Source organism: Mustelus asterias, chromosome 15 (genome assembly GCF_964213995.1).
Source record: "Mustelus asterias chromosome 15, sMusAst1.hap1.1, whole genome shotgun sequence".
In the NCBI taxonomy this organism is placed as follows: domain Eukaryota; kingdom Metazoa; phylum Chordata; class Chondrichthyes; order Carcharhiniformes; family Triakidae; genus Mustelus; species Mustelus asterias.
Window position 1 is genome coordinate 71653125 of NC_135815.1, and position 14883 is coordinate 71668007.

General features: G+C 42.7%; 1 protein-coding gene across 12 annotated transcripts in view; it reads left to right on the top strand.

Annotated features, from left to right (window-relative positions):
• cep43 (centrosomal protein 43) overlaps nucleotides 1-14883 on the top strand; it is an 84948-nt gene that overhangs the window by 47124 nt on the left and 22941 nt on the right. For 6 of the 12 annotated variants that reach the window (XM_078230093.1, XM_078230100.1, XM_078230092.1 and 3 more), the window contains 4 exons: nucleotides 866-936; nucleotides 1038-1099; nucleotides 8283-8344; nucleotides 9822-9905. In XM_078230093.1, the coding sequence (XP_078086219.1) occupies nucleotides 866-936; nucleotides 1038-1099; nucleotides 8283-8344; nucleotides 9822-9905 (279 nt within the window). The remainder of the gene's footprint in view (nucleotides 1-865; nucleotides 937-1037; nucleotides 1100-8282; nucleotides 8345-9821; nucleotides 9906-14883) is intronic. The other 6 variants (XM_078230097.1, XM_078230104.1, XM_078230095.1 and 3 more) reach the window with 1 other exon arrangement.

Here is a 14883-nt window from a genome sequence, read left to right on the forward strand (position 1 = left end):
CAGGACATATCCTTATGATCAATCACTGCAGTAAAAGTGCATTTAACTATTGAACTGAAGATCAAATGTTTTGCATTTTAAAGCCTGTCAGTGAAAGAATTCCAGGCACAGGTGATTGCTTTTTGTTTGCTTTTCTACTTGCGACTGGGATTTCCACCATGGTTCATGCCTCCTCTGGGAAGGATGTGAATCATGTCTACTCATTGAAGGGACCCAGACTCCACGAATTGTGGGGCATGTTTAAACTACCCACCCCTGCAATGGGGCTGGCAAGAGTAGTGGGCTGCCCATCCTTATCCCGTTCCGGTGAAGATTGCGCAGCTGTTATTTCTAAATTTACCTATTTCAACGTTAACAAGCCAAGGTTTTTCATAACTCAGGCCTCTGACACTTTCTGTTGAATGTCTTCTCTATGTCCCAGTGGCCAAAATTGGATGCTACCCCACGTTTGGTCCGAGTGCTGTCCAGTTAGTGCATGATTTCCACTGATTTGTACTGTTCTTTTCACAAGATAACTCAACATTCTGTTTGCTTTCTTGATCATTGTACCTCAGTGGACACGTTGTTCATTCACACACAATTTGTAACCAGGTCAATTGTTTAAAATATAAGTAGTGAATTTTTAACCTAATGCAAGAAATCATAATCTGTCCAATTTACCCATTTCACTGGAATCCTTTTGAGTTGTGTGTTTCGGTATTTTTAGTTCTATGAAATAGAAATACTGGTTTTTGCCCATTTTAATACATGCACCAGGGAAAATGTTTTTTGTTTCTAAAAGTTCGAATTTACAAATTTGGAGCATTGTATGTTCCAATGGCATTGTTCTTTTAAACATCATTTCCATGATCTACATTGATTTTAGGACAAGAATGGTGAGATAAGTAAAGAAGAACTGAGGGAATTATTCATAGATCTTTTCCCGCATTTTCATAAGTAAGTAAGCCTACTTAAATTGTATTTTCTTTTTAAATTGCACTTTGGTGCAATCCATTTTTTTGTTCAATTTTAACCATTTAAAATTGCTTCACTGATAGGAATATGCTGGACAGATATGTAAATGATGAGTTTAAAGCCGTGGATAAAGATTTTAATCAAGGTAAGTATGTTTTACAAATGAGTTTTATACATGTTAGTCTGCTGAAATAATCTGATCCTGATAACATTAAGTTCTACAGTTTTAGCAAGTTTGTTTTAATGCTGAAGTTATTAGATTCCTCTCTGAAAATGTATTCCATTTAGAAATAAATGATCACATTTGAACAAAATTGAACTCTATAGTCATGTTAATTATCTGTTACTCCATTTATATTTGTGGTTTCATAAGAATATAGAACATTGGAGCAGAGGTAAGCCATTCGGCCCTTCGAATCTCCTCTACCATACAATATCATGCTGAAGTATCTACATTATCAAAGAACAAAGAAAATTACAGCACAGGAACAGGCCCTTCGGCCCTCCATGCCTGCACCGACCATGCTGCCCGACTTAACTAAAACCCCCTACCCTTCCAGGGACCATATCCCTCTATTCCCATCCTATTCATGTATTTGTCAAGATGCCCTTTAAAAGTCACTACCATATCCGCTTCCACTGCCTCCCCTGGCAACGCGTTCCAGGCACCCACTACTCTCTGTGTAAAAAATCTGCCTCGTACATCTCCTTTTAAACCTTGCCCCTCGCACCTTAAACCTATGACCCCTAGTAATTGACTCTTCCACCCTGAGAAAAAGCTTCTGACTATCCACTCTGTCCATGCCTCTCAGAATCTTGTAGACTTCTATCAGGTCTCCCCTCAACTTCTGTCTCTCCAGTGAGAACAAACCAAGTTTCTCCAACCTCTCCTCATAGCTAATGCCCTCCAAACCAGGCAACATCCTGGTAAATCTTTTCTGTACCCTCTCCAAAGCCTCCACATCCTTCTGGTAGTGTGGCGACCAGTATTGAACACTATATTCCAAGTGCGGTCTCACTAAGGTTCTATAAAGCGTCAACATGACTTGCCAATTTTTAAACTCAATACCCAGGCTGATGAAGGCAAGCATGCCATATGCCTTCTTGACTACCTTCTCCACCTGCATCGCCACTTTCAGTGACCTGTGTACCTGTACACCCAGATCCCTTTGTCTATCAATACTCTTAAGGGTTCTGCCATTTACCGTATATTTCCTATCTGTATTAGACCTTCCAAAATGTATTACCTCACATTTGTCCGGATTAAACTCCATCTGCCACCTCTCCGCCCAAGTCTCCAACTGATCTGTATCCTCTGATGGTCCTCATTGCTATCCGCAAATCCACCAACCTTTGTGTCGTCCGCAAACTTACTAATCAATCCAGTTACATTTTCCTCCAAATCATTTATATATATATTACAAACAGCAAAGGTTCCAGCACTGATCCCTGAGGAACACCACTTGTCATGATGTGGAGATGCTGGCGTTGGACTGGGGTAAATGCAGTAAGAGTTTTAACAACACCAGGTTAAAGTCCAACAGGTTTATTTGGTAGCAAATACCATTAGCTTTTGGAGCACTGCTCCTTCGTCAGATGGAGTGGAAAGCGTTCTCCAAGGCAGCCTTCACGACACACGACAGCGCAGAGTCGCTGAGCAGAAACTGATAGCCAAGTTCCGCACACATGAGGACGGCCTAAACCGGGATGTTGGCTTTATGTCACACTATCAGTAACCCCCACAGCTTGCCTCCTGGACTTGCAGAATCTCACTGACTGTCCTGTCTGGAGACAATACACATCTCTTTATCCTGTGCTTAATGCTCCCTCCACTCACATTGTTTGTACCTTTAAGACTTGATTAGTTGTAAGGATTCGCATTCCAACCATTATTCTGTAAATTGAGTTTGTGTCTTTATATGCCCTGTTTGTGAACAGAATTCCCATTCACCTGAAGAAGGAGCTTAAGGCTCCGAAAGCTTGTGGCTTTTGCTACCAAATAAACCTGTTGGACTTTAACCTGGTGTTATTAAACTTCTTACTGTGTTTACCCCAGTCCAACGCCAGCATCTCCACATCATAACTTAATTGACCGAGCCAGTTTTGTATCCACCTTGCCAGCTCACCTCTGATCCCATGCGACTTCACCTTCTGCACCAGTCTGCCATGAGGGACCTTGTCAAAGGCCTTATTGAAGTCCATGTAGACAACATCCACTGCCCTACCCTCATCAATCATCTTCGTCACTTCCTCGAAAAACTCCGATCAAGTTAGTGAGACACGACCTCCCCTTCACAAAACCATGTTGCCTCTCACTAATACGTCCACTTATTTCCAAGTGGGAATAAAGCCTGTCTCGAAGAATCCTCTCCAATAATTTCCCTACCACTGATGTAAGGCTCACTGGCCTGTAATTACCTGGATTATTCTTGCTACCCTTCTTAAACAAAGGAACAACATTGGCTATTATCCAATCCTCTGGGAACTTCCCCTGTCATGATGTGGAGATCCAGGCGTTGGACTGGGGTGAACACAGTAAGAAGTCTCACAACACCAGGTTAAAGTCCAACAGGTTTATTTGGTAGCAAATACCTCCCCTGTAGCCAGTGACGATACAAAGATTTCTCTCAAGGCCCCAGCAATTTCCTCCCTTGCGCCTCTCAGTATTCTGGGGTATATCCCATCAGGCCCCGGGGACTTGTCTACCTTAATGTTTCTCAAGAACCCCAATACCACCTCCTTTTTGATCTCCGCATGACTCAAACTATCTACACATCCTTTCCCAGACTCATCATCCACCAAGTCCTTCCCTTTGGTGAATACTGACGCAAAGTACTCATTTAATACCTCGCCCATTTCCTCTGGCTCCACGCATAGATTCCCTCCCCTGTCCTTGAGTGGGCCAACCCTCTCCCTGGCTACCCTCTTGCTCTTTATATATGTATAAAAAGTCTTGGGATTTTCCTTAATCCTGCTGGCCAATGCTTTTTCATGACCCCTTTTCGCCCTTCTTACTCCTTGCTTAAGTTTCTTTCTACTTTCCTTGTATTCCACACTTGCTTCGTGTGTTCCCAGCCTCCTAGCTTTGACAAATGCTTCCTTTTTCTCCTTGACTCAGCTCACAATATCTCTTGTTATCCAAGGTTGCCAAAACTTGCCATACTTATCCTTCATCCTTACAGGAATGTGCCGGTCCTGAATCCCTATCAACTTGCACTTGAAAGCCTCCCACGTGCCAGATGTTGATTTGCCCTCAAACATCTGCCCCCAATCTACATTCTTCAATTCCTGTCTAATATTGTTGTAATTAGCCTTTCCCTAATTTAGCACCTTAACTTGAGGACTACACTTATCTTTATCCATCAGTACCTTAAAGCTTACTAAATTGTGGTCACTGTTCCCGAACTGCTCCCCTACTGAAACATCGACCACCTGGCCAGGCTCATTCCCCAATACCAGGTCCAGTATGGCCCCTTCCCCAGTTGGACTATCTACGTACTGTTTCAGGAAGCCCTCCTGGATGTTCCTTACAAACTCTGCCCCATCTACGCCCCTAGCACTAAGTGAGTCCCGGTCAATATAGGGGAAATTAAAATCTCCCACCACAACAACCCTGTTACTTTTACACTTTGCCAAAATCTGCCTACATATCTGTTCCTCAATCTCCTGCTGGCAGTTGGGTGGCCTATAGTAAACCCCCAACATTGTGACTACACCTTTCCTATTCCTGAGCTCTCGCTGTATGAGCCCTCCGAGGTGTCCTCCCGGAGTACAGCTGTGATATTCTCCTTAACCAGTAGTGCAACTCCCCCGCCCCTTTCGCATCCTCCTCTATCCCGCCTGGAACATCTGTATCCTGGAATGTTAAGCTGCCAATCCTGTCCTTCCCTTAACCAAGTCTCTGTAATGGCAACAACATCGTAGTTCCTAGTACTAATCCAAGCTCTAAGTTCATCTGCCTTACCTGTTACACTTCTTGCATTGAAACAAATGCACTTCAGTCCACCACACCCTCTCTGATTCTCACCCTTGTCTTCACTTTCCTGTCCAGTTCCCTGCCTCCCCCATATCCTTTGATTCCCTTGGTGCCCAAAGAAATCTTAGTCTTGGACATATTCATCAACTGAGAATCAATGGCCCTCTAGGATAGAGAAAACAAAAGATTCAGAACCTTTTAGTGACATTTCATCTCATCCCAGTCCGAAATGACAGAGTCATGGTTTCAGGATAAGGAGTCAGAGTTCAAAATTCTCAAGGCATGTGAAACACCCTTATAGCATTTACTCTGTTAAAGCCTCTTAGGACTTCATACTTTTCAATGAAATCATTTTTTTAATTTATGGAGAATATAGGCCGAATCTACGCAATCTTTGCTCAAAGAATAGCCTTCAGGTGGTGACGATCTGGAATGCGTTGCCTGGGGAGGGCAAGTTGCCTCACATCCTTTTAAAAAGTAACTGGATGAGCACTTGGCACGTCATAACATTGAAGGCTACCAGCCATGTGCTTGTAAATAGGATTAGGTGGGAGGCCGATGTTTCTCACGTGTCGGTGCAGACTCAATGGCCAAAGGGCCTCTTCTGCACTGTATGATTCTGATTCAAGTTATAAATTTAGTGAACATTGTTGCACCTGCTCCAGGGGAAGTATATCTTACCTTAAGTAAAAATTGTAAGTAAAGCTCCAGCTGAGGTCTCCCCAAAGCCTTATATAATTGCAGCAAGATTTCTTTGCCTTTACAACAGTTATTTGTATGGCATCCTTAATGTAATAAACAGCCTAAAGTGTTTTCACAGAAATGTTAAATACTCCAAACCCCTTGCAGTGAAGGCTAACATACTGTTTGCCTTCCTAACCACATGTTCTACAGGCATGTAAACTTTCTGTGACCAGTGTATAAGGACACCAAATATCCTCTAAGTACAATTACTGGAGGTCTTGTGACACAGTGAGTAGCAATCCTGCTTCTGAGTCAAAAGCTCTGGGTTTAATAAAAGCAAAATACTGCAGATGCTGGAATCTGAAACAAAAACAGAAAATGCTGGAAAATCTCAGCAGGTCTGACAGCATCTGGGGAGAATAGAGCCAACATTTCAAGTCTAGATGACCCTTCGTCAAAGCAAAGAGAATCAGTAGAGATTTATACTATGGGGGGGGGTGGAATGAGAACAAGGGAATGTAAATGAGGATACAGTAGGTTGAGAAGGTGCTAAAAGTGTCCATTTAAGTGATCTGATGATGCCACTTCCCAAAATACCGCTGCCGATATGTCTTCCTCAATTGGGGTTTTCTACCCACGGGGTTGACAGGGCTCTCAACCACGTCCAACCCATCCCCCGGGCCACTGCTCTCTCGCCCTCCCAAAACCAGTCCTTACTTTTCACCCCACCAGTCTCTGCATTTAAAGGATCATCCTCCACCATTTCAGCCACCATGCCACGACTCAATACATCTTCTCTTCCCCCCCCCCCCCCCCCCCCCCCCCCCCCCCCTCAGGGACCATTCTCTCTAATCCACCTTGGTCCACTCCTCCATCAGACCCAACACCTCACCCTCTGCCTATGGCACCTTCCCATGCAATCGTAGAAAGTGTAACACCTGCCCCTTTACCTCCTTGCTGCTCACCGTCCCAAGTCCTAAACATCCCTTTCAGGTGAAGCAGCGCTTCACATCCACTTCCTTCAATCTGGTCTATTGCATTCGCTGCTCCCAATGCAGTCTCCTCTAATCAGAGAGACCAAACGTAGAGTAGGTGACCACTTTATTGGACATCTTCGGTCTGTCCGCAAGCAGGACCCAGACCTTTCTGTTGCATGCCACTTCAACACACCACCTTGCTCTCCTGTCCACGTGTCCGTCCTTGGCATTTTGCAATGTTCTAGCAAACCCCAATGCAAACTGGAGGAACAGCACCTCATCTACTGATTGAGCACTTTACAGCCTTCCGGACTGAACATTGAGTTCAACAACTTCTCCCTTCCACCTTCACCCCATTTCCATTTATTTTATTTCATTTTGTTTCATCTCATTCATCCATTTTACCATCCTCCTTTCTCTCTCCCATTTTTCCAGCTCTCCTTCTTGCACCCTCTTTCCCATCTGTACCTCTATTCTGTAATTCCAACATTCTGATCACTTAATGGACACTTTGCCTCCTTCCTCAGCCTTCTGTATCTTCATTTACGTTCCCTTTGCCCCATTCCCCCCACCCCCCGCCCAACCTCACCCTCATAGTATAAATATCTACTGATTCTCTTTGCTCTTAGTTCTGACAGTCATTTCAACTTGAAACGTTGGCTCTATTCTCTTCCCACAGTTGCTGTCAGACCTGCTGAGATTTTCCAGCATTTTCTGTTTTTGTTAGCTCTGGGTTCAAGTCCACCCTAGGACTTGATGGCCAAGGAAAGTGCTTCATTGCCAACCTACACCAGGAATTAACAACGGGACAATAATAAAATCCTATCTCCTTCTTGAATGTGTCCCACTGTTCTGTCAAAGATTTACCAAAAAGTGTTTGCTCCCAGTCCATGCTGGCCTAATCATATTTGATCTTATTAAAATCAGCCTTCCCCCAGTTTAGAACTTGATTTCAGGCTCATCCTTGTCCTTTTCCAACAATCTTGAATCTAACAGAGTTATGATTGCTGTCTGCAAAATGCTTCCGAATGATATTTCACTTGCCCAGCTTTGTTACCTAAAATTAAGCCTAGGACCACCCCCTCTCGTGGAGGACCTTCTAGCTTGAAAAGTTCTTCTGGATGCACTTTAAGAATTCTGCATCCTCTAAACCTTTCACACTATGACTGTCCTAGTTAATGTTGGCGAAGTTGAAATCCCCCACTATCATTACCCTATTACTTCTACATTTCCCTGAAATTTGCCTACTTATCTGCCCTTCAATTTCTCTCGGACTGTTAGGGAGCCATAGACCATTGCCAGCAACGTAAATGCTCCTTTTCATTTTTTAAGTTCGACCCATATGGCTTCATTTGCAGAGCCTTCTAAGATGCCTTACCTCAGTTATGCAAAACTATATTTTTGCTGTTGACAAAAGCCTGAGGAACACATGGTACAGGCCTTAAAAAAAAATAAAATAATGAAGGTGTACTTGAGGTTGAAGCAAGCAGAATAATTAATCTTGGCAATCGGTGTAGGACTAGAGAATGAATAGTCATTATTTTATTATTTTAGTTTATTGCCTTGTTCTATAACTTGATACAATATTAGATTGTGTTAGTCAGCAGATCACTTAATCAAAAAGATTTTCAGATTTGTTCATCCAGTTCAAGTTTTTAAATAACTGCTTTATTTCTTCTTTATTTAATTAGTGATTGATTTTGATGAGTTTCTGGGAATGTACAAAAGGTTATTCATCCAATGCAGAAGTGTGGTAAGATAAGTTCTTGTGATTTAAAAATTATGTTGATGTATTTCTAAAATGACTTTGCTCCTCTCTTCCATTCAGCCTGCTATGGTTGAAAAAAAAACAAGCAACGATATCTCTCTTGTCCCTGCAATTCTGTAATTGGCTACTCTGCTTTCGGGAACTAGTCCAGCACTCCCCTTGACGGATAGTTGATTTCAGGCAAATTAGAAGCTCAAACTGTGAGGAAACTTCAAGTGCAAACTCCTGTCTTGCTATCCATGGTGCAGTATGCTGCCACGGCTCCAATGTGCCTCAGCACCAGGGGACGTCTTTGGCATCAAGAACCTGAACAAACTTGCAATCAATTATTTACATTTGAGGTCTGAGGTGACTAGCCACATGCATTCATTTGAAAACTGCATTCAAAATGTTTCCTAAACCCTGTAGTAATCAAGTAAAACCTTCCGAATATCAATCAAATGGTTTTATTGATGCTGTTTTACTCTAGTCACTTTACAATAATGACAGTCTCAGCAGACAGAAACTATAATATCCATACAGATATTACTAAATAACCATAAAAAATGCGCTCCTTGACATTCAATGGTATTACCATCACTAAAATGCCCACTATCAACATCCTGAGGTTTACATTGACCAGGAACTGAACTGGACCAGCCATATAAAGATTGTGGCTACAAGAATAGGTCAGAGGCCAAAGATGTACATTTAGGTAGATTGGCTAAATTGCTCTTTAGTGTCCAAAGACTGTAGGTTAGGGGGATTAGCGGGGTAAATATGTGGGGTTATGGGGATAGGGCCTGGGTAAGATGCTCTGTTGGAGAGTTGGTGCAGACACAATATGTTGAATGGCCTCTGTCTGCACTGTAGGAATTCTATGAAGTTCTGAGGCGAATAACTCCCCTCTTGACTTTGCAAAACCTGTTCACCATTTATGTGGCACAGGTCAGTAGTGTGATGTAATACTCTGGACTTGGCTGGATGAGTGTGGCCCTGATGGCATTTGAGAAGCTCAGTACTATCCACCCTCATGATTGGCTCTCCATCCAACTTAAGTATTCACTCCCTATGCCACTGATACAATGGCACAGTGTCTACCCTATACAAAATGCACTGCAGCAACTTGCTAAACCTCCTTCGACAACACCTTCCAAACCTCTAACCTCTACCATCTAGAAGGACAAGGACAGCAGATGCATGGCAATACCACCACTTGTAAGTTCCCCACTGAACCACCCTGATTTGGAATGACATAGTTGTTCTTTTGTTGTCAATGAATCAAAATCCTGGAACTCCCTTTCTAACACCCTATGGATATACTTGTATCATATGGACTGCAGAGGGCAATTAGGAAACAAATGTTGGCCTTGTCAGCGATACTCGCTTCCCGTTTAAATAGTTGCAGCATAGTGCTGCTGTAATGCAGTTTAAAAAAAATATTATTCAACTTTGCAACTGCTGTTGTCTGTTTCTATGATAGGTAGCCCAGGATGCTACTGATATTGTACAGTCTCCACGCAAACTTCCAGAAGGGAGACAAACTGCTTTAAATACAGGGAGCAAGGTACTTTGGACAAAAATTTCCTATCATTTTTATAGCTGTTAGCAACCATTTTTATAATTTGTAAGAGGTTTTTAATGAAATAATAATAGTATCTATAAAATATCATTGCAGTAAAGGCATTTCACTTCGTTAGCATTGACAGATTAAAGGGATCATAATTTTTTAAATTGTTAATTTATAGTATTTACAATGCACAGATCCAGTCACACTTTTTTGTTCTCATTTAGAATTTGAATTACCCACTAATTTTATCTGAACAAAATAGATAATAGTAAAGTGGGAATTTAGTGGGGTTTTAAAAAAAAAAAATTGGACTCTGAGGAACCAGTCTGGAGGAATCTACTTATTGTTAGATAGTCAAGATCATTTTACTGCTTGATTCAAACTATTTACTATATTATTTACATTGCCTCATTTGCATTACTGGATCATTTTCTCAGCACAGCCACAAAATGAATTATCAAGCATACACTTTTTGCAACCTTTTCTGTCACTAAGTGGCAGTAAGATGTATCACAGTCCCTTCAAGATCTAGGATCACATTTGAATTATCCAGTACAACAGCAAAATGTGAATTTACTGATTTTAAAATTGAATTATCAAATGGGTTTTAAACAACTTTGAATCATTAGGATATGACTTAATAAAAGATCCCATTGTGCAATCTACTCTTAATTCAAAGTTGGTAAAGTCAAACTTGCTGATTAGTTGGATTGTTTTACATTAATTCCCATTTTACTATGTTAGTTGTTTAATCAAGTTATTGGCTTTTGGGACATGGCACCTTGTTTAAAAAAAAAAGCAGCAGTGGAGGGGGGCTTCACACCAACAGTCATCACCAGCTTCTCCCCCCCCCCCCCCCCCACGACATACACATGCCACCCACTGCCACATGAGGCTCCCACAAGGGTCCACCCAGGCACAGGTTGGCCCTGTGCCAGGGGCAGTGCCTGCGCATGCCCTTTTCCCATAGACTATCCTCACCTTACACATCTGGAGGAATCTCCTTGGCAGTTCGTTTCTGGGTGAACCTGTTGTAACCTGCCCATGTGACGTCATGTCAGTGAGGTTTGAAAATACTACTGGGGGGAAAATATGGCGGGGCCTGTTATATTAAAATAATTTTAAATAAGATTCTTGCCCTTTGTGGGCGTGAACATTGTGATGTCAGTAGCAAGAGATGGGGAAAATCACAGAATGCGACGTTTCCGGAGAGAATCGTGTTTTCTGATTCTGCGGACTTTCAGTCTGCACCACTGTTCTCTCTCATAGCGAATATGGGCTGAAAATCACCACCGTTCTTGTAAACCAATCTGCTTTGGATGAAAATCTAAAGCTGCTTCCAATCAGCAGAATATAAAATGCTATGTTTCACTAGAATGCATTCTAGTGAAGATGAAGTCAGTCAGAATTAAAGGAGTGGGGAAACTCTCCACTGGTTGGAGGTGTACCTAGTATAAAGGAAGATGGCTGTGGTTGTTGAGACGATTCATCTCGCCCTTAGAAAATCACTACCTGTATTCCTCAAACAGTGTCCTAAGCCGAACCACATTCTGCTACTTTGGTAATAATGGTGGAATTCTTTGGTCTCCCAGCTGCGTGTTTCTTGGCGGTGGAGATGGCATGCTATTAACTGGTAGCGGGATTCTCTGGGGGCGGGCTGCCAGCAGGATCGGAGAATCCCACCAATGGGCCCCCAATCTTTCCTCTATCATACAGTCAGAAGCGGAAATATTTACTGATGATTGTAGAGTGTTCAGTTCCCTCAGCAAGACCTCAGATACTTGAAGTAGTGCATGACACGCATGCAGCAAGACCTGGGCAACATTCAGATAAGTAATACTTGTACCACACAAGTGCCAAGCAATGACCATATCCAACAAGAGACAATCTGACCATCTCCCATGACATTCAACAACACTACCAATGTTGGATTTCCCCACCATCGAATTCTGAGGTCACACTTTGAGCAGAAAATAAATGGGATTCTGCAACCATAGCTTATCTTGACTTCCCAAAGTCTGTTCACCATCTACTTGGAGGGCCGAAGGGCCTGTTTCCTGTGCTGTACTGTACTTTTCACAACTCTACATGTAATGAAATAGTTCCCACTCAACTGGGTAAGTGCAGATCCTATAACACTCAAGGAAGCTCAACACCAATCAGGACAAAGCAGACAGATTGGTACTCCCTCCATCATTTAAAACATTTACTGCATCCACCTCTGGCAGCAATATGTATCGTCTACAAGATGCACTACAGCAACTCATGGAGGTTTCTTCAACTGCATTTCCCAAACCTGCAGCCTCTGCTATGTAGAAGACTAAGGACAGTAGGCCAATAGGAACACATGGCATGGGTCAAAATCTGGCATTTCCATCTTAATAGCAATGAGGGTATATGTATAACATGCTCAAGAAGGCAGCTCACCACAGTATTTCCAAGGGCAATTAAGAATGTTGGCCATGACTGGGATGCCCACTTCCTATGAACAGATAAAAAACTAACAAAGATCTCTGCTCTCCTCCAATTCCAGCCTCTTGCACATCATGGACTCCCTATAGTCCAGAAGGAGGCCATTCGGCACATGAGCCTGCACTGACAACAATCCCACCCATCCCATAACTCCTCATATTTACCCTGCTAATCCCTCTGACACTAAGCATCAATTTAGCATAGCCAATCAACCTAACCCACACATCTTCGGAATGTGGGAAGAAAGATTGGCCGGATGGTTAACAGTGAGGCAGGGTATCTTGGGCTACAAGAACATATAGACAGAATGGGCAGATAAGTGGCAGATGGAATTTAACCCTAAAAGGTATGTGAGGTGATACACTTTGGAAGGAGTAATTTGACAAGAAAGTACTCAATGAATGGTAGGACACTAAGAAGTTCTGTGGAACAAAGGGACCTTGGTATGTTTGTACACAGAGCTCTGAAAGCAGAAGGGCATGTTAGTAGGGTGGTGAAAAAGGCATATGGGACACTTGTTTTTATCAATCGAGGCATAGATTACAAAAGCAGGGAAGTCATGTTGGAGTTGTATAGAACTTTGGTGAGGCCACAGCTAGAGTACTGCTAGAGTACTGTATATATAATCGGAAGGATATGATTGTATTGGGGGGAGTGCAGAGGAGATTCACCAGGATGCTGCCTGGGATGAAACATTTAAGTTATGAAGGGAGGTTGCGTAGGCTTGGGTTGTTTTCGTTGGAGCAGAGAAGACTGAGGGGTGACCTGATCAAGGTGTCCAAGATTATGAGGGACATGGACGGAGTGGATAAGGAGCAGCTGTTCCCCTTAGTTGAAGGGTCAGTCACAAGGGGCAGGAGGTTTAGGGGGGGATGTGAGGAAAAGCTTTTCTTACCCAGAGTGGGTGACGGTCTAGAATGCGCTGCCAGAAAGGGTAGTAGAGGCGAGTTGTCTCACATCCTTTAAAAGGTATCTGAATGAGCACTTGGCATATCATAACATTCAGGGCTATGGGCCAAGTGCTGGCAGATGGGATTTGGTGGAAGTTCAGGTGTTTCTAATGTGTCGGTCCGGACTCAATGGGCCAAAGGTCCTCTTCTGAGCTCTGATTCTATGAAACCAGATCACCCGAAGGAAATGCACCAGACAAAGGGAGAATGTGCAAACTCCACACAGGCAGTTACCTGAGGCTGGAATTGAACCTGGGTCCCTGGCGCAATGAGGTAGCTGTGCTAACCATTGTGTCACCATACTGCCCTGATCCCTGATTTTAATTGCTCCACCATTCGTAGCTGTGCCTTCAGTTGTCTAGGTCCTAGGTTCTTGAATTCCCTCCCTGTATCTCTCTTCTCCACTGAGATGTGCCTTAAAACCTACCCCAAATTTTTAATACCTACTTCCCTGAATCAACGTCAAATTTTTGTCAGTAACACTCCCATGAAAAGCCTTGGAATGTTTTATCATTTTAAAAGTGCTATATTATGCAAGTTGTTTAAATTGAGGCGTTGTGGGTTTGGAAGGAAGTGTAGGTCAGTATGAGTGGGATGATGAGCTCACTTCAGACACTAATTTGCGGTAGTTTCAAAATCAGCTTCATTGTGACTGGAAAGTTGAAAACCTAGTGTTTACTGGCAGAAAGTCTGCCCTGATACATGATTCAACAACCTTTTGAAAACAAATTGCTGCATTTACATTATCAACATTATATGGCACAGCCAATCTTTGATGATGGCATGGACTATTTGATATTCAATGTGAAATCTGCATATAACACCATTGCATATAGCACCTTCGATATCCTGAAACAAAAACAGAAAATGCTGGAAAAACTCAAGTCTGGCAGCATCTGTGGAGAGAGAAACCATTTACGTTTTGAGTCCATATGACTCTTCTTAGAAACCCAGATACTTCTGACTGAAAATGGTCTTGAAAGAAGTGCCTAACGAGATAGAAGATGCATTGGTTTCAATTTTGCAAAGGTTCCTTCCCTCCTTTCTTCCGCATGTCGCTCTTCCATTGATTCAGCTCACTTTTAAATCTTGAACTCAAGCTTATCATTTATTTTTATCTTTGTAGTTAGACATGAAAGATTATAAGGAATAGCTAAGCATTTTCACTAACTCAATTTGGTAGCACAAAAATTTGCATTAACAATGGGCTGATGCAAGAAAGGAAAGTGTTGCAAGCACAAAGTATTGTAAGCTACTGTAATTGTGTGAAGGGGAAGCTCAGTGCATATTGTGATAATGTTGTGAAAACTGGGAAAGTTTGATTCAGGGCGGCACGGTAGCACAGTGGTTAGCACTGCTGCTTCACAGCTCCAGGGTCCCGGGTTCGATTCCCGGCTCGGGTCACTGTCTGTGTGGAGTTTGCACATTCTCCTCGTGTCTGCGTGGGTTTCCTCCGGGTGCTCCGGTTTCCTCCCACAGTCCAAAGATGTGCGGGTTAGGTTGATTGGCCAGGTTAAAATTGTCCCTGAGATGCATAGTTAGAGGGATTAGCG